Raw genomic sequence first — 22785 nt, 5'->3', positions numbered from 1 at the left:
GTGGGCATTATGGTAATTTAACCATTCAAAAAGCACATCACTGGCATTTCAGTTGGCTACTTGGTAGAGCCCTCGTTTGGTAACATCCTAATTCCTAAGGAATTTTGTGGTAAAAGTCTCTTAGTAATTTCATCCTTGAGCATTTCCTTGAAATTTCCGTTACTCAAGGCATTATTTGTTAAAATGTGAATTTTAGAGGAATTTTCCAAATAAAAAAAAAATAAAATATAACACTTTCAGAATATCACTGTTTCTTTTCTTTATCTTTTTTTTTTTCTTGAGGTTTTTATATTTCTACTTAAAATTAAGAGGCTATGAAACAATGGCATCTAATACATGCAGTAAATTTAACTAAATCCAGGGGTAACAAGACTATGTGAAAAGGAAAGATATCTAGCCTATTAGACAAGCTGGTCTGTAACCCCACTAGGGGAATGAACTGTTGGATATTATACAGATTAATATATTTCTGTATAATGTGGAAACCAAAAAATTGCAAAATAATCTGAAATCAGGATATGCTGAAGCACGTCTGAAACGCTGTCCTTAAAGCGTTATTTGCCCCTACTCAAGTGAATTGAGTATACTGATAGGTTACAGGCAAACCGCTTCTAGGATACGACGAGCCTGGTGTGGGTCTACGTTCAGCAAACACGAAAGCCTACCAAATGAAACTCTTATACACTCTATCTGGCAGAATTACAATATAGAAAAAGTCTCAAAAGAGAAAGAAAGAGAAGAAATTTCTTTTGATTTAGACCACTGCACTGGTCAGTTCTTCAGCCACTGGTTCAGATGAACTGTTCTAGACTACACCGTTGGTCTGTTCTCCTAGCAAAGGTTCAACCCTTGCTGCCTTGCTGAAACCACTCAAGTATTAGAGAGAAGTAATGAGCTCTGTCTCAATTTGTAAGGGTCTGCTGGAGTGGGTTGAAAGATAGTTTGGAAACCCATCCAGACCCTCCTTTTATAGGCTATGATAACTGGGGATTATGGTCCAGGAAATTAAATTCCATGACCGTTTTCTAGCTGTTAGAGAAAACTAGTCATTTTATGGCTATTTTCTGACTGTTGTGCATGGGCCATTAAGCTGTTGCATGCTGACTGTTGTGAGACAGCAGCTAGCCGTTTTCTAGCTGTTGGGCTAGTCATGCAGCAGTTACAGCTAGACCCTGCACTAACTACACAGCTGTTACAGATCTGCTGCAACAGCTCTATTTTTCAGCCCTCTATATATTCTGGAGGACTCTCATTCAGTCCTCTAGTCTCCCCTTCATCCAGTCATCCGCCTTAGTTACTTAGTCGCACCACGACTCGCACACGATGCGGACGTGCGAAGTGGAAAGTGCGCTACTAGCGCCTCTACAGCCAATATTATAATACTCTACTGTTTTTATTTAAACCATTTTTTCTTCTCTTCCCTTTCCCATGTGGGACTATTCCTAAAAACCCACAAAACGGTATTTTTCAAAACAAAAAATAATATATCATATATTATTTTTTATTATTAAAATATATTTTATTAAAATCAATATTTTTGCAACAATCCCCTACTTGATTTTTTATAACATATATTTTTTTCGGTTAAACAATTCTGCCAAAATAATTAGCTTATATTCGTAAAGAAAGATATCTTTCGATTTTAATCTTTTCTTAGTATAAGTATCTCAAAACTCTGTGGAAATGACTGGTATCCGTAGCGTTGAAGCAGTTATTCCTAAATAACAGAGTCAGAGAAACCACACACATATTCGCTATATGTTTGTTAGAGTTCCCACAATCTTGCTCAGCACAATTAATGGCCATGTGCTTGTCCTAATTCGTGAACGATTTAGAGAGAAAAACTCTTAACTCTCATGAGAGACGGCACCATCTCTACGTTCATATAAGTGAAATCTTTCTAGTGTCTCTGTTACTATAAGACACTTATCCCTATAGACTGAATTTTATTAAGAGTTCTAAGACTCGACCCTCTTTCGTAACGCTCAACACTTATTTATTATGGATGAGGTTATATAATTTAGTGCTGAAAATTTTTTACATATCAGTGACTTGTTCTTACCCATTAAACTCAAAATTAGAGATTTTTTTTTACTTTAGGTTGGGTTACCATCACTGGTGGAACTTTGGTTAAAGAGTTTCAACCCCATCCCTCTAGATGTAGCCTTTACTTCTTCTCTCGGTAGAGGTTTAGTAAAAGGATATGTCAGGTTATTATTTGATTTCACATAAGAAATAACAATAATTTCATCTCGAATCAATTGTCTGACATAATCATATCGAAGACTGATATGTTTAGACTTACCATTATAAGTGCCACAATAGGCTCTAGTTAATGTGCCTTCACTATCAAAATGTAGTGACACAGCCGATATAGGCTTTACACAGAAAGGAATTTCTAATAGAAGATCCCCTAGCCACTCAGCCATTTGCCTGTTGCAGGCAGGGTTATAAATTCAGACTCCATAGTCGAATGCGTTATGCAAGTCTGTTTCTTGGATTTTCAAGATACAGCTGCACCTCTTAGGGTGAATACCCACCCTGTAGTAGACTTGTTGTCCCCTACACTTGATATCCAGCTCGCATCGGTATATCCTTTAGTGTTAAAAACTTTCTACATATCAGTGACTTATTTTTACTCATTAAATCCGAAATTAGAGATTTTTTTACTTTAGGTTGGGTTACCACACTGGTGGAACTTTGGTTGAAGAGTTTCAACCTCATCCCTTTAGATGTAGCCTTTACTGCTTCTCTTGATAGGGGTTTAGTGAGAGGATCTGCCAGATTATTGCTTGATTTCACATAAGAAATAGCAATAATTCCATCTCGAATCAATTGTCTGACATAATCATGTCGAAGACTGATATGTCTAGACTTATCATTATAAGTGCCGCTATAGGCTCTAGTTAATGTGGCTTCACTATCACAATATAGTGACACAGCCGATATAGGCTTTACACAGAAAAGAATTTTTAATAGAAGATCCCTTAGCCATTCAACCCTTTGCCTGTTGCAGGCAGGACTATAAATTCAGACTCCATAGTCGAATGCGTTATGCAAGTCTGTTTCTTGGATTCCCAAGATACATTTACACCTTCTAGGGTGAATACCCACCTTGTAGTAGACTTGTTGTCCCCTGCACTCGATATCCAGCTCGCATCGGTATATCCTTCCAATACGGCAGGAAACTCTGAATAAAATAGTCCTAAGTCTTTGGTTGCTTTTAAGTAACCAAGGACTCTATTGATTACATTCCAGTGTTCAGTACTGGGGTTACTAGTAAACCTACTAAGTTTACTCACAGCATATGCGATATCAGGTCTATTACATAGCATACATAAGACTCCCTATCGCACTCACATATTCTAATTGTGCAACTGTTCTTCCAGTATTTTCTTTTAGCTTGATACTTGGATCAAATGAGGTCTTTGCTTCTTTTATATTTAGATGGTTAAACTTGTTTAGTATCTTTTCAATATAATGAGATTGACACAAAGCATAACTCCCACAATGTTTTTTTAACTTTGATACCTAAAACGGTATCAACTTATCCAAGATCTTTCATTTTAAATACGGAAGATAGAAACCTCTTTGTTTCAGTCACACCTTCCATTTCATTACTTATTATTAGCATGTCATCAACATACAGACAAATAATAATGATATAACTACCATCTGTTTTAAAATATATGCATTTGTCTGTTATATATGCATGAAACCATGAGATAACATTTTGAAATCAAATTTCACATGCCACTGTTTTGGTGCTTGTTTTAATCCATACAAAGATTTGACTAATCTACATACTTTGTTTTCATTTCCTAGTAGAACGAAACCTTCATGTTGTTCCATGTATACCTCCTCATTGAGGTCACCATTCAGGAATGTGGTCTTTACATCCATTTGGTGGATGTGAAGATTATGTATAGAAGCTAGCGCAAATAATATCCTAATAGATGTTATCCTAGCTACAGGTGAGTATGTGTCAAAGTAATCTATCCCTTCTTTTTGTCTAAAACCCTTAGCTACTAGTCGAGCTTTAAAAGTTTGGATAGTCCCATCAGTGTGATATTTCTTCCTAAATACCCACTTACAACCTATGGGTCTAAAACCTGGAGGTAAGTTTACTAGTTTTCATGTTTGGTTTGATAGTATGGATTCCATTTCATCATTTATAGCTTCTTTCCAGAAAGCTGAGTCTCTAGAAAATACAGCCTCTTTATATGTTTTAGGATCATCTTCTATAGTCATCACTATAGGTACTTTTCTTATAACATTTTCTCTATCTCCTTCTACGAGATGGAAAATGATGCGTTGTGAGTCTATGTAGTCATCTCCTAGACTCTTCTCTATTCTTGTCATTTGACTCGTACGAGGTTCAACAGGAGCTTCCACTATTTGTGGAGCTGTGCTATATGATTCTCTATTAGGAGTTTGGATTTCATTATCCTTTGACTCCAAGGATAGTGAGTTCTTAAAGAACTTAACATCTCTTGATTCTATTATTATATTAGACTCTATGTCTACAAGTCTATAAGCTTTACTATTTTGTGCATACCATACGAATGCGCACTTAATAGCTCTTGGTCCTAACTTAGTTCTTTTTGGATCAGGGGTTCTACAATATGCAAGACACTCCCACACTTTTAGATATCCTATTTTATATTTTTTAGACATGGCATGCTGCAAGCAGTGCCTCTCCCCATAGACTTAGTGACAACTTTGCTCTTATTAGCATTAAGTTGACCATTTCTACTAATGTTCTATTTTTTCTTTTAGCTATTCCATTTTTTTGAGGTGTGTATGGCGTTGTACATTGATGTATCAGTCCATATTCTTTAAAGAAGTTATCGAATTCATTGGAAAAGTATTCTCCTCCTCTATCGCTATAAAGAATTTTTATCTTCTTATTCAGTTGATTCTCTACTTCTGCTTTATATATTTTAAACATATTTAATGCTTCATCTTTGCTCTTTAACAGATAAACATACACATATCTAGAGCAATCATCTATAAAGGTTATGAAGTACCGTTTACCTCCACGAGTAAGAATGTCGTTTAACTCACAGATATTGAGTAAGAATGCCATTTAACTCACAGATATCACTGTGCACAAGATCCAATACTTGAGATGATCTTTCAACACTTGGAAAAAGTTTCTTCGTCATTTTGGATCTTATGCACTTTTCACATTTATTGGTTTCATTATCTATGTATGAGATTAAACCATTCTTAGTCATGAATCTCAAGGTACTATACCCTATATGAGCTAGCCTATCATGCCACAGTTCAGCAGATTCAACCATATACGTAGAAGTGCTACTTTCATTCAGAGAAAACTTAACCATCTCATTACAAGCATTTCCCTTTCGGACAAAATTTTCATTCTTGGACAAAATCAGTTTACCTGACTCATACACCACCCATATGCCTGGTTTTTCCAGAAAATCCCCAGAAACTAAGTTTCACCTCATGTCTGGGACGTGCAGTATATTAGTTAGAATCACTTTCTTTCCAGAGATGAAAATCAGTTCGACAGTTCTTTTACCGACGACTTTCGATCGGACTTCATTACCCATTTGGACTTCTTGACCATCGATCAATTCCTTATAGGTTTTAAAGGCTTATTTGTCGTAGCACACATGTACAGTAGCGGCAATATCATACCACCACCCTGGAACTTTGCCTTGGATGGTATTCACCTCAGTGATTATAGCTACGATATTGCCTTCTTCTACTACACTTGCCTCTTTTTTAGATTTGCGATAGTGGCATACTCGAGCATAGTGCTCGGTTTTTCCACAGACATGGCATGGGCCCTTAAACTTTTCGTTCTTCTTTTGGGTGTTCTTCTTGAATTTTCCTTTATTAGGTTTCAGGGAATCGTCCTTCTCGGGATATTTGTTATTAGTATTTTCTACAGCATGTACCTTGGACGAGGTATTCTCGTTATCATTTTTTCTATCGCGGTTACGGGATTCTTCCTCAATCCTGAGGTGTTTCTGGATTTGTTCCAGTGTGTAGTCATCGATTTTATGCAGCAACTTCTTTTTATAGTCTTTCCACGTCGGTGCCAATTTGACGATTATAGCCCCGACTTGGAATGATTCAAGAAGATCAATTTTTATCGCTTTGATTTTGTTTACTATTAGTTGCAGTTCTTGAATTTGGGGCAGCAACGGTTTATTATCTACCATGCTAAAGTCAAAATACCTGGCGATGAGAAACTTGTTGGTACCTTCTTCTTCATCCTTTTATTTGAATTCCAGAGCGGCCCAGATTTTCTTTACTGATGACGTCTGTTGGTACAGATCGTATAGGCAGTCGGAGAGAGCGTTTAGAATGTGCCCTCGACACAAGAGTTCGTCTTCGGCTCTTTTGGTGCAGGCAGCTACTTGTTCAGGTGTGTCTTGGTCAAATGCTTCAGGTAGTGCTTGCAAATTTAGATCTAATATATAATAGATCTTCAGCGCCGTCAGGAGAAATTTCAGCTTGTCTTGCCATCTTGTAAAATTGGTTCCATCGAACCGATCAAGACGTATTAAGTCCTGATTCATCAACTTGATGGATGAAACACTGTCCGCTTTCATTACAGAATAACGCTTTAAGATTGTTGGATATTATACAGATTAATATATTTCTGTATAATGTGGAAACCAAAAAATTGTAAAATAATCTGAAATCAGGATAGGTTGAAGCACGTCTGAAACGCTGTCCTTAAAGCGTTATTTGCCCCTACTCAAGTGACTTGAGTATGCTGATAGGTTACAAGCAAACCGCTTCTAGGATATGATGAGCCTGGTGTGGGTCTGCGTTCAGCAAACATGAAGGCCCACCAAATAGAACTCTTATACACTCTATCTGACAGAATTACAATATAGAAAAAGTCTCAAAAGAGAAAGAAAGAGAAGAAATTTCTTTTGATTTAGACCACTACACTGGTCAGTTCTTCAGCCACTGGTTCAGATGAACCGTTCTAAACCACACCGTTGGTCTGTTCTCCTAGCAAAGTTCAACCCTTGCTGCCTTGCTGGAACCACTAGAGTATTAGAGAGAAGTAGTGAGCTGTGTCTCAATTCGCATGAGTCTGCTGGAGTAGGTTGAGAGATGGTTTGGAAACCCATCCAGACCCTCCTTTTATAGGCTATGATGGCTGGGGGTTATGGTCCAGGGAATTAAATCCCATGACCGTGTTCTAGCTGTTGGAGAAAACTAGCCGTTTTATGGCCGTTTTCTGACTGTTGTGCATGAGCCATTAAGCTGCTGTATGTTGACTATTGTGAGACAGCAGCTAGCCGTTTTCTAGTTGTTGGGCTAGCCATACAGCAGTTACAGCTGGACCCTACATTAACTGCACAGCTGTTACAGATTTGCTGCAACAACTCTATTTTTCAGCCCTCTATATATTCTGGAGGACTCTCATTCAGTCCTCTAGTCTCCCCTTCATCCAATCATCCACCTTAGTCACTTAGTCGCACTGCGACTCGCACACGTCTCGCTCCGGTTAGCGAAGGAGCGACCCTCTGCGACACGATGCTGACGTGTGAAGTGCGCCACTAGCGCCTCTACAGCCACACTGCCTCACATGCTCACGCCCTCACACCGAGCCCGTGATCGAGACTGAGACCGAGACCAAGACAGAGACTGAGCCCGTGCCCGAGCACGGGCGCGGAACACGCAAGGTCCATAGTCCTTGTACTAGGTGAGTAAATATTATATTACTCTACTGTTTTCATTTAAACCATTTTTTCTTCTCTTCCCTTTCCCATGTGGGACTATTCCTAAAAACCCACAAAACGGTATTTTTAAAAACAAAAAATAATATATCATATATTATTTTTTATTATTAAAATATATTTTATTAAAATCAATATTTTTGCAACATGACCGAATTTCCAATCCATGCAAGTGGTTGTTTAGTGATGGTAAACGGTAGTAATCCAAGGTAAATGGATGTGCACGGGCAAAACTAGTTGTTTGGTTGATAGTAGATAGGGGTAATAGAATCCAAGTGAAATGTAATAATGCAAGAAAATCATGTGAATTTGAATCCTCTTAAAAGGCTAAGCAACAGATTTAAACACCACAATCGTTTGATTTTCAAAAGTGGGTTAACTTTTATGGCCCAGTTGAGCACTCATATTTTCCTTATATTTTAACAGAGTACATGTGTGTGTGTGTGTGTGTGTATCAATGTGCTTATTATAATTATTATGTAAAATATCATATATACTAATTTAAGGTATTAAAACTAATTTCCTTAATGTATTTTAATTGCAGTCATCTAAAGATTTCAATTGTCAATTTTAATTAATTATAGGCATTCAAATACAACCCAAGATTTCAGCTGTCATTATGTAGCTTGGATTCCAATGTATACCGAAGAAGCCCAAAGCTCCTTATTCATTCCTAAGTGACCGGACATTTAGGGTTTGTATGATTTTCCGTGATACATGTAAATCAAGGTTAACAAGTAATTATTACTTTTTCACCATGTTTGAAAATATGAGAGTAATTCCACCTCGAAAATCGAAACAAAAGTGTTGACTTAAATATGTGGAACCCATTGTAATGTATATGATATATCCACATCGTCCATCTATTTTATTAGAACATTTTGTAACAAGAATTGAAAAATGAGACAGATCTAACACTCAAATGGTCCACACTAAAGGAAACAGTGACTTTAATTCGTCCACCATTGTAAGTTATTTTCTTCACTAGGCCCACATTGAGGTTTTTTTCGTCATCTAACTCGTTCATAGGATTACACAGGCATGGATAAGGGGAAAATCAGCTTGATCCAAAACTTTTAAGGGCCCCAAGAAGATTTTAATGGTAAGCATTCGATTCTCGTTGTTTCTTGTAGTATGGTCCACTTGCCCTTTGGATTTGCCTCATTTTTTTGCTCATGCAATAAATTCGACTATCATAAAAAATGAGCAGTGTGGATAAGTAACATACATCATGATGGGCCTCATATTGATGTTGTAAATTTCTCGATTAAAGTGTTATAAAAGTAAGTTGTCAAATCTGCATTAGAAAGGATGGGGTAATTACCTAGGTTAATAATTATTACCCATTAGCCAGAAAATCAAACCAAAAAACAAAAAAAAATCAAACATTTTCCTGTTAGCTTGTCATTACCCTCAATACCAGTTCACACTTCTTTGTTAAAAACCTGGAATCCATGCCAAGACCTCAGTGTTGAAACGGGCTATCTTCCACTCAGTCTACCACTTGAGCTAGATCAGGGTTGTAAATGTTGGGAAACATGAATTTAGCATAAGTCGTTTCTTGTCCAGCCATTACCGTGGGGCAATCAATGCCCCAATTGACCCATTGGGAATCCTCATCCTAATGAGTGGATGGAGCTGACTTTTAAAGGGTTGGATGTCGCATTCATGCAATCGTACATTTTACACAGAGCACACATGTGACCCAAATGAACGGTCCACTCATTATATGTTAATCCCAAAATGATAATTATGGGACTATCAGAATTGTTGATTTAGACAACATTTGTTTATGACCATCACTTCCATTTAACCATTCATTATGTTTAGGAATTCTGCCAAATTGTTTCAGTTCAAAAAATTTCCATTATGTAGAAAGCGAATTCCAATACTTAAGTGATCATTAGAAAAGGATGCGAAGCTGATGCTGATGGGTCCCAATGCCAACGTTGGGCCCGCCATTCAGTCTGCCAACGGTCGTGATCAATCCATGTCAGTGAAGCTCGCGGGAATTAGTAAGATGTTTGGAATACATCGATGGTGGCCCCTTAAGATAGACTACTTTCTCTCTCATGCATTGGATCGCGGGAGTCCGATTGCGATACGTCTCTTCCGACGATCCAACGTCAAAGTTGGTAGACTCAGCCGGACGCGGATTAGCTACTGACAAGTCGAGTAGCGAGACATCTACTAAAGTGATGTCATCAAATTCTGTGGGCCCCACTACGATGTATCCACACCGTCCATCCATTTTGAGATATCATTTTAGGTCATAAGCCAAAGAATGAGAAGGATAAAAAGCTTTAGTGGACCCCACCACAAAAAACAGTGGGTAGAGTGATTCCCACTGTTAAAACTATCCTAAAGCCCACTATGATGTTTTTTTTTGAAATCCAACCTGTACAAAAGTTAAAAAAGACATGAAAGAAGGAAAAACACAAATATCAACTTGATCTAAAACTTATATGACTTTAAGAAGTTTTTAATGGTGAGCGTCACTGTCCCCACGGTTTTCTGTGCTGGGTTCCACCGTAGCTTTGGATTTAACTCATTCTTTGGATCTTGCTCTAAAATGATATCTCTAAATAGATGGACGGCGTGGATACAAACATACATCATGGTGAGGCCCACGGAACACTTCAGTAGCGACGTTGCTACTGAAGTGATGTGGTCGCGTTTCATTGGCGCAAAACTTGGAAACGGATTCGCTACTCCCCCTGACACCAGCAAATGGCGTGGTCGGTGCTATGTGGGCCCCAACATGATGTAGGTGTTTCATCCATGCTGTCTATCTATTTTTACAGATCATTTTACGGTACCGCTAAACAAATGAGGTATATTCAAATATCAAGTGGACCACATTACAGGAACAGTGTTGTATGAGGGTCGACCATTAAAAACATTTTGGGGGCCATAAAAGTTTTGGACCAAGCTGTTCTTTGTTTTTTCTATTCATCTAGGCCGTTATGATCTAATTAATAGATTGGATGTCAAATAAACAGTATAGTGGGCCTTAGGAGTATTTTAATGGTGGATATCCAATCACTATTGTTTTCATGTGGTGTTGTCCACATGAGATTTATATCCCTCTCATTTTTGAGATCAAGCCATAAAATGATATGTAAAAATGGATGAACGGAATGGATGAAACACATACATCATGGTGGGGCCCACATAGCACTGACCACCAGCCACGGAGTTGGTGTTGGGGGGACCTCCGTCATTGAAAAAAAACGCCGTTACTGGTCACGTTTGTACTCGACCACAGAAAATCCTTATTTTCTTTACTTAATCTCCTCCATCAGTGATGTCTCTTCCTATCGCTCTGTTGTCCTTGTGATGGACACATCTCGTGCTCCAGTATTTTTCCTGATAAAAGAATACAATGAAGTGCCTTCCACAAGTTGAGGATAGATGTGGCTGATTAGCTATTCCCAGTGGCCATAGCTTCAAAATTATACATCCGCTTGAAATTCAAATATCAAACCGAGCAAATTCAAGTACTGGAAAATCATGACCCTAATTATCAAAAGAAAATCCCGACTCATGAAAGATTTGAGAAGAATAGATAAATTAGAATTTATTATGTGTGGCACGCGGAAAAATAGAGAGAAAGAGAGCCATGCTGCGGAGGGAAAAATGAAGAACTTCAGCTGGGTTGTATCGAGTGAACTTTGTTAGCCCCATCGTCTATGTGGTTTATACACGCTGTCCATCCGTTTTGACAATTGATTGGAGTAATTGACCTCAAATTTAAAGTATATCCAGATCTTAAGTGGATCATACCGCTGGAAACGGTGGGAATAATGGTTTCCACCGTTGACACCTTTTTAGGGTCCACAATGATGTTTATTTGTCATCCAACCTAATCAAAAGATTACACAGACATGGATTAAAAGAAATCATAAATATCAGCTTGATCCAAAACTTCCGTGGCCCTCAAAAAAAATTTCGACAGTACACATTTCGTTTACACTTTTTCCTATCATGTGGTCCATTTGAGATTTGTACTTGATTCGTTTTTAGTTTAATTCTTTAAAATGTTTGGTAATATGGATGGACGGAGTGGATAAAATACATATATTACCGTGTGCAAGGAGTTTTCTGTGGCGTGCGGAGTTACTCAGTACCCAATCTGCTTTCTGTGAATCAAAGTAAAATGAGATGTTTTCGAGGCCGAGTATAAACGTCGCCAGTAAACGGCGTTTCTGTTTTCAACGGAGGAGCATTAAATGCTTTCAACGGAGACCAACTTTTACGCCAATGAACGCGACCACATCACTTCAGTAGCAGTGTTCAGCAGCGAATCCGCACCCCTCTAAGCCTAGCAGCGCCAGTCAGAGGCTGTCTTTTGGGGAAACGGATTGGATTCTCCCCGGCCACCGGCCAATGCTTGATGGTCGGTGCTATGTGAACCCCACCATGATTTATGTGTTTTATCCATGCCGTCCATATATTTTTCCAGATCATTTTAGTATATGAGACGAAAAATGATGTATATCGCAATATCAACTGCACCACATTACAGGAAACAGTTTTGAATGAATGTTGACCATTAAAAACTTTTTAGGGGGCCTAAAAGTTTTGTATTAAGCTGATCTTTGTTTTTTCCCTTTATCTAGATCTGCATGACCTAATCAACAGATTGGATGTCAAATAAACAGTACAGTGGGCCTTAGGAGGATTTTAATGGTGGATATCCAATCACTATTGTTTTCCTGTGGTGTGATCCACCTGAGATTTATATACCTCTCATTTTTGGTATTAACACTAAATTGATCTATAAAAATAGATGAACGGCATGGATGAAACACATACAACATGATGGGGTCCACAGAGCACCGACCATCAGCCACCGGGCTAGTGGCAGGAGCAGTAGCCAATCCGTTTCCTACTCACACGCTCCTACAGTGAGTGCACGTGCCAAATTTCAGGTCGTTTTCACTGCTCATTAGGCAGGTCCTCGTTTATGGTCCACCTGGAGAGTGGATTTGCGCATTATTACTGGGTCAGGTTAGCCACATGGCCAGACACGGCTTATTTAATGGCTTGGATTTCTCTCACACCTGATCCCTCTGTGCTTGTGTTGCCGCAATTAGAATAGGATCCTAATTTTACACCGCTACTATTTTATACTCTGCCAGCGTATGACCCATGATATTCGGGCACCTAGAAATTGGACACGCGTCATACACGAATTTTGCTCAAACGGACTAAAACGTGGAATCCACTCTCTGAGTCAGTCTCAAATAAGATTAGCTGAGAAATACTCACGTTTGATTAGAAATGCTTGGATGAACGGAACCTTTCGATGTTTCTCCTCTTCAACTGTCCACAAATGTCACAATAATCTTAATTTTTAAATCATGATACATCTAAATTGAGACCCAACACAAGTTGTGTAACCCATGTTGCATAGAGCAATATGTAACCCAAATTCTGTAGGGCTATTAGATCACCCCAACCATCAGCTTCAGATGGGATCCAAAGGCAGCTAGGCAGATTCAGAACTCAAGCCACATTTCAAGGAAAGCACGGGAGATAGAAACACCAGCAAATTAAGCCTTCTTGGGCCCACCATGATCTTTATACCACTCCCATCCCGGTATTGGTCGGTACGGGAAAAGCTCTGGAGCCCCCACGTATGTGTTTTATCCACACCATCCATTCATGTTGAGAGCTCATTTTAGGATGGGAGCCCAAAAAATGAGGCGAATCTAAAGCTCAAGTGGACCACAACACAGGAACTAGTGGGGATTGAGCGCCCATTGTAGAAAACTTCCCAAGGCCCACTGCGTTATTTATTTGCCTTCTAATTCATAATGTCACACAAACCTGGATGAAAGAAAACATAAAAATCATTTTGATTCAAAACTTTTATGGCTTAAAAGAAGTTTTCAACCGTAGACAATCAATCCCCACCAAATCTTGTGGTGTGGTCCACTTGAGATTTGGATTTGCCTCAATTTTTGGATGATGCCCTAATATGAGCTAGAAAAAATAGAAAAATGGATGGACAACATAGATAAAATATATTAAGCACGTATACATCATGACAGCCCATGAAGCTTTGAGCTCCATACTGGAGTGGTTACTATCAATTCGAAGTAACACATTAGTATGTGTTATCCTTACTGTGGGGCCCAAGTTGGTGATTTGTTGTATATCCATGCCATCCATCCATTTTTTTAGTCCATCTTAGGGCTTGGTCCCAAAAATGAAGTTGATCCCAAACTTAAGTATACCACACGATAGGAAACAATGTTAATCAAATTATTAAGGAACTATGGAAGCAAACTCCGAATTTGGATCACACAAATATAACAAGCGCAAACAAAGCATACACAAGTACACATTAATTTTCACGTGAAAAGCTCTCATGGGGAAAAAAAAAAAAAATTCACGGCACAAAGTGACAACTATCACTATCAAAATAAAAAGTACAAGAGATGGATGCACTTTCAATTAGAAAACTTTCGTTTTCTACTCTACAAACTCTAAAAACGTTTAAACCCTCATTAGAAAACTCTCATTTTCTCTTATCCAAACCCTAATTTGGGGCTCTCTCAATTAATCAACTATTCTTGTTTTATCTATTGAGACCCTATTCCATATACGGATTGAAGACATTTGATAACATAAACACCTATTATTAAAAACTTTCATGAGTCCATTGTAAGTATATCTATAATGTTTATTTGTCATCCAATCCATTGACAAGGTTAGAGATAACTAATAAAGATAAAATACAAAGATCAGCTTGATCTAAAACTTTTGTGGCCTAAAATATATTTTAATGGTCATTCACCACTTTTTCCAACTGTATGATCTACCGTAGACTGGGATCTTCTTAAGTTTTGGAATAACATCTTAAAATGAGCTGAAAAAACGGATGTACGACGTTGATATACAAAAGATTCATCAAGGTGGCACCCACACGGTAAGGGTAGCACCTATTAAGATGTTACCCGGTTAACACCTAATCCTCTCCCGTCATCAACGACGTTTATCCATTGCATTTCCCGGCAGGGAAAGGAGGCCCCACCGGGCGGTAAACACGGACAAAATCAAAAAGGTTGGCGATAGTATATAGACAATTGACTAGGGGCAATAAAACGTGGAGTATTTGATACTCCGGCTGCGTGAGACGCTTGATGCGCCGGCACTTGGAAATTGTTGACGTGGCTTCCCTTAGCTCAAACTAAAGAGACTATACTATGGAACCCACTGTCACCAAATCCCCTCACTAAAATAAGATTGGTTGAAAGACAGTAATCTCTATTCGTGGACTCTTGCTTGTTGAAATGTAGCCATTGGAATTTACTTATTTTTTCCCATTTCCAGCGTCTGTTAAATTTCCACCAATCACGTGTTCAGATAATCTAAAAATCTTCATTTTTGGTCTTTGATAGGACCCACAATTTCAACGGTTTATGTGGAAATACTTGTATGTTATAAGTGCATCGTCTGATCAATCTCTTGCACCACGTGCACCCACAGTCTATCGTAGCTTGTAATATGAGGCAGAGAACTGACCTTAAATAAGAGGCGGCGAAGTGCTCTTCGAATGCGTCAGATAGATAAAAAGTACGTGAAGAAAAGCGATTTTACACATATGCGCACCTCAAACACAAGCGCTCCCCTATCAGCTCGAAAATTAGCCAATAGATACGCCAAGTTGGCCACATGGTTGAATTTGGACATTCAAATACCCATTTGTAGTTGTATTTGGAGGTAATTGAATCGTACATGCACATTTTTTTATATATATTATCAAAATCTTTATATATTTGCTTTGAATTCATTTTAAGTGGTGTCAAATGCCTTAGGTTTTCTCTCATCTTAGGGATATAAGCCTCGTGATCAACAAAGATGTCCAAGTTGTTCCTCATATCTCGATGGTAAACTCACAGAATTTTTACCGTGGGTGTGTGTAGTATGAGCACATGTATAAAAGAAAAAAAGAAAGTATACAAAATCATGCTAATAGAATGATCCAAAGTATCCGGACATTTGCCATCTAAGTGGATAATTAAAAAATGGCTAGTTATTTGCAATCCTTAGGGGTAGTGGAGTGGATTGGAGGGGGTTTCATATCCCCTTGGTTGTTTGGCGCATAAAGTAAGTAGAGGTTGCAAATCCAGGGGGTTTCTAATCTCCTCTTTGAGGGGGTTTGTAATCCACCTTGAGAGCTTGGATTACACCTAAAATCATTTCAATAGTTGCAGGTGTGACATGTGTGTCACTGTACACTATCATTCTATTGGGCACATGGCCCACTAATGATGATCAGCACCGTCCAAACATTGTCCATATTAATCAACGATTAAAAATCATTGGTTAGTCACTCAGACATGATCTTGTGCTTGCGGTCCATCTGAGACTTGGAATTTCATCATTTTCAGGCAAAACATATATTTTAGTGAGCTTATTACAACCATAGTGTCAAAAATTATATATCTTACTAATTAAAGATATTAAAGTTGATTTAGTAATTAAACTAAAACCCCTGTAAATATACCATGCATAGGTATTTTTAAGGGTTAAAGTTGATTTACACTCCAAGGTGCTAAACACACCGTGAGGATTGCAAATCCAGGGGGTTTCCAATCCCGAGGCTCCAAATCCAAGGGGTTCTAAATCCACGCTCCCAAACAGGCCCTTAGGTTCATGCCCATCCCAAGGTTAGAATATACTCGTTTTTAACAAATGCATATTTCAATGAACTTATTATAATAATCTAGTTAAACATCACATACCTAGATTAATTTGAGATTCTAAAGTTGTGAAAATATTAAAGAAATCCGAGCTGGGAACCTAGGTGAGGCTCACCATGATGTTTGTGAGACATCCACCTAGTCCATTCATTTTTTGAACTCATTTTAGTACTTGTTACTGCTAAAATCCTAACGACTCTTCGCTCGAATGCAAGAACCCCAATCCGGTATTAAGTCTTGGACCTGCGAAATAGTGGTGAGCAAAGGAGACCCTGGCTGAAGCAGGGGACCCTCCAATGCCTAAGTTAGGTCAAAAGAATTTGGGTCTAAGTCTATTTGTAGAGGGAGAGTGTAGAATATTACGTACCTGTTTTCTCCCACAAGATACTATTTATACCTTATTACCCAAGGTGAGCACATCCGCATAACTCGGCGCATCTTAGGGCATGATGAGCATACCCGTCTAATTAGCCGCATCTTAGGATATTTGCTTCATCTTACGAGTGGTTCAGTTATCTAGTCGTTGCATAGTTATGCAGACGTAGGTGATTAAATAACCGTCGCCATTCATGTGATAGTGGGACGCTTTTTGGACTTCCTCATTAGTGGATTCTGGTTCGAGTCTTAAATTGAGCACCTTGGCACTAGACCGTTCTAAGTTGACAGCTTCGGCCTCGGGTCATTCCATGATTCCACTCTGACCTCTAGGCGGACCGACTCAGCCTCGGTTCGTATCGCCGGGACCTCGGAGCATAATAGTTGTTACGTCGGATAATCATTCTTCGCCTATTCAACTTCAAGCTTAGTTTTACGCCTTGAATCCGCTCTGGATTATCTCAGACCTCAGCTCTGATGTGTCTCTGATCTTCCCATAACAATACTTATGGCAAAAAATGAGCCGGATCCCATACTCAAATAGGTAGAAAATATGAGGATTGAACCTCCATAGTTAAAATATTTGCAGGGCGACGGAAGTTTTGAATCAAGATAATATTTGTGTATTCAGTTCATCCCATTAGGAATGACTCTATGAACGGTATGGATGGTACGTAAACATCACTGTCGACCCAAGTTAAATTTCAACAGTAAGAATTTCCCTACTCACATTTTCCTTTATTGTGGCCCACTTGAGTATTGGATTGTGCTAACTTTTGATATCAAGTCCTAAAATGAGCTCCGATTTCAAGCCCTAAAATGATCTCAAAATACGGATGGACGATGTTGATGTTTCAAAAACATCACGGTGTGCTCGACGTATATTTCCAGCAGAAACTTCCTGGAAAGGCTTTTGGCAGGAAATCCGCGTCCATTGGGCGGAGGGATCTTCATGAGCGTGACACCTCGGCGCTTGCGTTCCTCGCGTGCGGATGCGCAGCTGCAAAATAGCTATGACAATGTTTCCGCTCCACGTGTACGTCAAATAAAGACGAACCGTCCATGCAGCAGCTCCCTTATCTACGCTACGAATGAAATTTTCTCCAAAATAGGCCTCTACTACTTCCAATGAACGGTCTGGGATCATCACCCCGGGTGGGCCAGAAGGGGCGAGCTTCTAAGACGAGAGCCTTGCTAGCGAAAAACGGAGAGGATCCAGGAAATTGCAGACGGAAAGAGAGGGCGCTGCGCACGTGTCAATATAAGAAATTAGATTCGACAGGTGTATTTATCGCTGATGCGATGGTTAGAAGAGAAACGGCCGAGAAATTCACGTACCACATATTCGGTTTTGTCTACGTGAGCGATGACGATATCTAACATCTCTTTTTCACTCCTATAAAGAAACTCCGTTGTGGCAGAATCCCCTCCTCATCCAACGCTCCAAGAGCATCATCACCGAGCTTTTCAGCCATCTCATGAAAAGATTGCCGGATCAAACGGTCCTAAATCGTTCGAGGACTTTCCCGCCGAGTTTCCTGACATCGGAGCGATCTGGTTTGTGGATTTCTTTCGACAGAAAAAATTGAAATGGAGACTGTTATACCATTTCTTCACCCTTTTTGACATGTTTGGATGCTTCCCTGTTAAAACTTATACGGTCTCGTGCATATTTGAAAACCGTGATTTTGCAGAAATGTGTTTTCCTTTTCTGGCGATTGGGACGTGTTTGGATTTTTTCTGTTTGTTTTGGATGAGGCGAACGTCCTTAAAATCGTAGCAGATTTCCGTTTCTAGGGCATGTGCATTTCGTTGTTATCTAGGGCCATGGCATTTAGGCCTGGCAGATGGCTGGATGTGCCTATGCGTGTCGGGTTTATGGGCCCGACCCGTCTGTTTTTGGTTTGGGGCTGAATTTAGGCCGGCATCTGTCCAGGGCCTACTTTCAAGGCCGGTTAGTAGATGATACGGGCCCATAATAGGCCCATGTACCAGGCCCGTTTAAGATTTCTTCCCTGTTGAGTTCGAGGGTGATGCCGAGTGCCTTGGGGATTGCAATGGTATGGGCTGAAGTGGGGATCGGCTAGGATTTTGAACTAGTCGGGTGGATCCAGTTCAAAATTTCGGTTTTTCTTAGACCGGGCCCGACCCATTGACGTCCCTAAGTAGAAACTCCACTAATGGGGCAGTTTATGCTAGTCGTGGGTGGGCTGCACGCCTGAATTTCAGCCCAGTAAGTAAAGAGCGGCAGGCGCATGACAAGAGTTCGGGCCGGATTATTAGCATACGGGCCCGGCTTGGGCTTACGGGCTCGGCCCAAACCCATATGGATTCGTGGTATTTGGACAATCCACTGATAAAGTTTCTTAAACTGGTCAGATTTTGTGAGCATCAGCGCAATTGTTGAATAATCAACGCATGTGATCAGTTAAAAGATTTTAAAATTCCAGCGGATTCTGCAAGTCCACGATTCTTTTGGTCTTTTTGCGATCTTCTCAGTTAATGGGCTTTTCTGTTTTTGGGTATAGTTGTGCAAAATTGTGTGTTTCAGATATAATGCGTCTGGTCAATGGATTCGATACTGGACGGAAATGGTTTTTATCATTGCTTAGGCCCTGTTTGGATGCCAATTGAAAGCTGATTTCATCTCATTTTAGTTAACAGTGATTATGTATTAGAGATTTTGGTTAACTGTAAAAAATAATCTTGATAACCCACATTATTTCTGTTAATTAAATTGAGATGAAATTATTTTTAAGTGGCAACTGAATGGGGCCTAAGTTGTAGTAGAGGGATGGGACTCTGGTTGTTTGGATGCTTGATCGGATTGCATTACAGAAGTTCAATCCAAAAACTGGGAATGGACAAAGCGAGGCCGGGCCCCACTCCATTGAAATGAGCGAACTACTCCAAAGCTACCGCACCAACTGTTTAAGTGCAACCTGAAAGACGGTTTTGCGGAATTGCAATCAGGGGTCGGTCGTCATTTTGAATTCAAATGATCCCACCTACATTTTGGTCATTTCCTATATACATAATTGAATTATTGGAAATTGGAATTCAGTTCGAATGAACATCCAAAGACACCCTAACTTAACATATTATATCCCCAAACGTAAGGAACAGTGCTGAGAAATTTCAAGTAAGTTGATGATCTCCAAGGAGCAACAAACAATGTCGAATCAGTGTAATTTTCCTGCCAAAAAACGAAGTCTCACCTCTGTCAAACAGTTGAATTTTCTAAGAAACTGAGAATCTTGCCTTCTTGCCTTGAAATTTTGATAATACTATTTGAGCTGTTGATGACTTGATTGCTTTCTGTATAATCTTCCTGCTTCGCATGATGAACAGGGAAGCTCTTATTTTAATCTCTCTGGCTTTTCACGATATAATTATATTTGGGGGCATCCAACATCATCTCTCTTTTGATAGAGCTCTTGCTTGCTTGTATTGCTATTGGCGAAGTTCTGAAATTCATAAGTACAATGCTTCTTATTAGAGTCTTTCTTCTATGACAGCGCGGGAGGTGTAAGATTAAGATAAAAGCATGGAGGCTCTCACAGGTTACTAGAAACTATGCCTACTAGTCTGTTATTGTTTCAAAGTACATAGGGAATATTTGGTTGCATCAAATATCACTGAAGTTTCGTGAGTAATCAGTTTAATTGGTCCAACATTTCATCATATTTCATGAAATTTAGTGCAACCAAACTCACCCTTAAGCTGGCAACTACAGTGTTTATTTTATTCCTATTTGAAATGATGTGGTGCTGAGATTTTCTTTTCTTCCTCTTCTTCTTCCTCTTCTTCTTCTTCTACTATTTATTTATTATTTTATTTTATTTTAAATATCTTGATTAGGTGCTTGGTCTGTTTTCTGTGGGAAGTCTGATTGTTCACATGATGGTGGAAAGGCTTGTAATCCTCGTTTTCTGGGCACTGCCGATTCTTCCCCATGTCTCAACAATATCTTGGTCATTTCTGTCGATGTGCTGCTCTTGTTATTGATCCTTTTCAATTTCATTTGTAAGGCGTCGTCAAGAGCAGCTCGGATGCCGGCACGCTTTCAAGGCCTTTCATATCTACAGATTACCTCTGCCATCTTCAACGGAGGGTTGGGATTTGTTTACTTGGGTGTAGGGGTTTGGATCCTGGAAGAGAAATGGAGAAACGGACAAGCTGTTGTTCCTCTGCATCCATGGTTAGTGATGTTATTTCAAGGCCTCACTTGGCTATTGCTGGGTTTAATGGTGAGCCTTAAGATGGGGCAACTTTCAAAGACATTTGTAAGGCTTTCGTCGACAATTGCATGCTTGTTTGCGGCATTCCTCTGTACTTCATCCATTCTCGTAGTCCTTATAGATCTAGAAGCGTATTCAATTAAGATCATTCTGGATATTCTATCCTTGCCGGGAGCTATTCTCTTGCTAATATGCGTGGTTAAGGGTTCCAAACATGGAGAAACTGGTCATGATATCGATCACACTCTTTATATGCCTTTGAATGATGAAGGCAATGGCAATAACATCGATTCTGATAGTTATGTAACTCTGTTTGCCAAAGCTGGATTTCTCAGTAGAATGTCGTTTTGGTGGTTGAATCCTCTAATGCGAAGGGGTTGGGAGAAATCCTTGGAAGACAAAGATATACCCCAGTTACATAAGACCGATCGAGCGGAAAGCTGTTACTTATTGTTTCTGGAGGAACTGAACAGAAAAAAACAGAACGAACAATCTAGCTCGCCATCTGTTTTGTGGACTATCGTTTCCTGTCACAGGGGAGAGATTTTTGTTTCTGGGTTTTTCGCGTTGCTTAAAATATTGACCATCTCTTCTGGTCCTTTGCTTCTCAATGCCTTCATTAAGGTTGCTGAAGGGAAAGCGGCTTTTAAATATGAGGGTTACCTTTTGGCTGGGGCATTGTTCTTTGTGAAATGTTTAGAATCTCTATCACAGAGGCAGTGGTATTTCCGGAGTAGAAGGATCGGTCTCCAAGTAAGGTCTTTGCTGTCGGCAGCTATTTACTGGAAGCAACTGAGACTGTCGAATGAGGCTAAAATTACACACTCGGCTGGGGAGATAATGAACTATGTTACAGTAGATGCTTATAGGATTGGGGAATTCCCTTTCTGGTTTCACCAGACGTGGACAACAAGCCTCCAGCTCTGCATTGCTTTAGCAATCCTTTTCCGAGCAGTTGGACTTGCGACCATCGCAGCCTTCATCGTCATCATACTAACCGTGGCTTTGAACGCTCCGCTAGCCAAATTGCAGCATAAATTTCAGTCGAAGCTTATGGAGGCGCAGGATGAGAGGCTGAAGGCTATGTCAGAAGCTCTTGTGAACATGAAAGTATTGAAGCTTTATGCATGGGAAACCCATTTCAAGACAGTAATAGAGGGGTTGAGGAAAGTGGAATATAAGTGGTTGTCAGCATTTCAGCTGCGAAGAGCATACAATAGCTTTCTCTTTTGGACGTCTCCTGTGTTGGTCTCTGCTGCTACTTTCGTTGCATGCTATTTCCTTCGAATTCCTCTCAATGCGAGCAATGTTTTCACCTTTGTATCAACCTTGCGACTTGTTCAAGATCCAGTTAGGTCAATCCCAGATGTAATAGGAGTTGTGATTCAAGCTAAGGTAGCGTTTGCTCGGATAGTGAAGTTTCTGGAGGCACCAGAGCTGCAGATTGGGCATGTGAGGAAAAAAGCTAATGGGGAGCTCAAGCATTCTATTGAGATCAGGTCATCCAGCTTCTCATGGGAAGGGGACCTGTCAAAGCCGACGCTCAGAAATATAAATCTAGAGGTTAAACCTGGTGAAAAGGTGGCAATTTGTGGAGAGGTTGGGTCAGGGAAATCGACCCTTTTAGCAGCAATCCTTGGAGAGGTACCAAACGTCGAGGGCAGGGTAAGTTTTCACTACATTGATCTTGATCTTGTTACTTTGACATTTCATTTG

General features: G+C 39.6%; 1 protein-coding gene across 1 annotated transcript in view; it reads left to right on the top strand.

The window, feature by feature from the left end:
* Positions 1 to 22785, top strand: part of LOC131239159 (uncharacterized) — a 74725-nt gene that overhangs the window by 25644 nt on the left and 26296 nt on the right. The window contains 2 exon segments of the mRNA XM_058236715.1: positions 18200 to 18385; positions 20690 to 22734. Of these exon segments, the coding sequence (XP_058092698.1) occupies positions 18200 to 18385; positions 20690 to 22734 (2231 nt within the window).

This window comes from Magnolia sinica, chromosome 3 (genome assembly GCF_029962835.1).
Source record: "Magnolia sinica isolate HGM2019 chromosome 3, MsV1, whole genome shotgun sequence".
Taxonomy (NCBI): Eukaryota; Viridiplantae; Streptophyta; class Magnoliopsida; order Magnoliales; family Magnoliaceae; genus Magnolia; species Magnolia sinica.
This window is presented reverse-complemented; position numbering and strand designations above follow the sequence as displayed.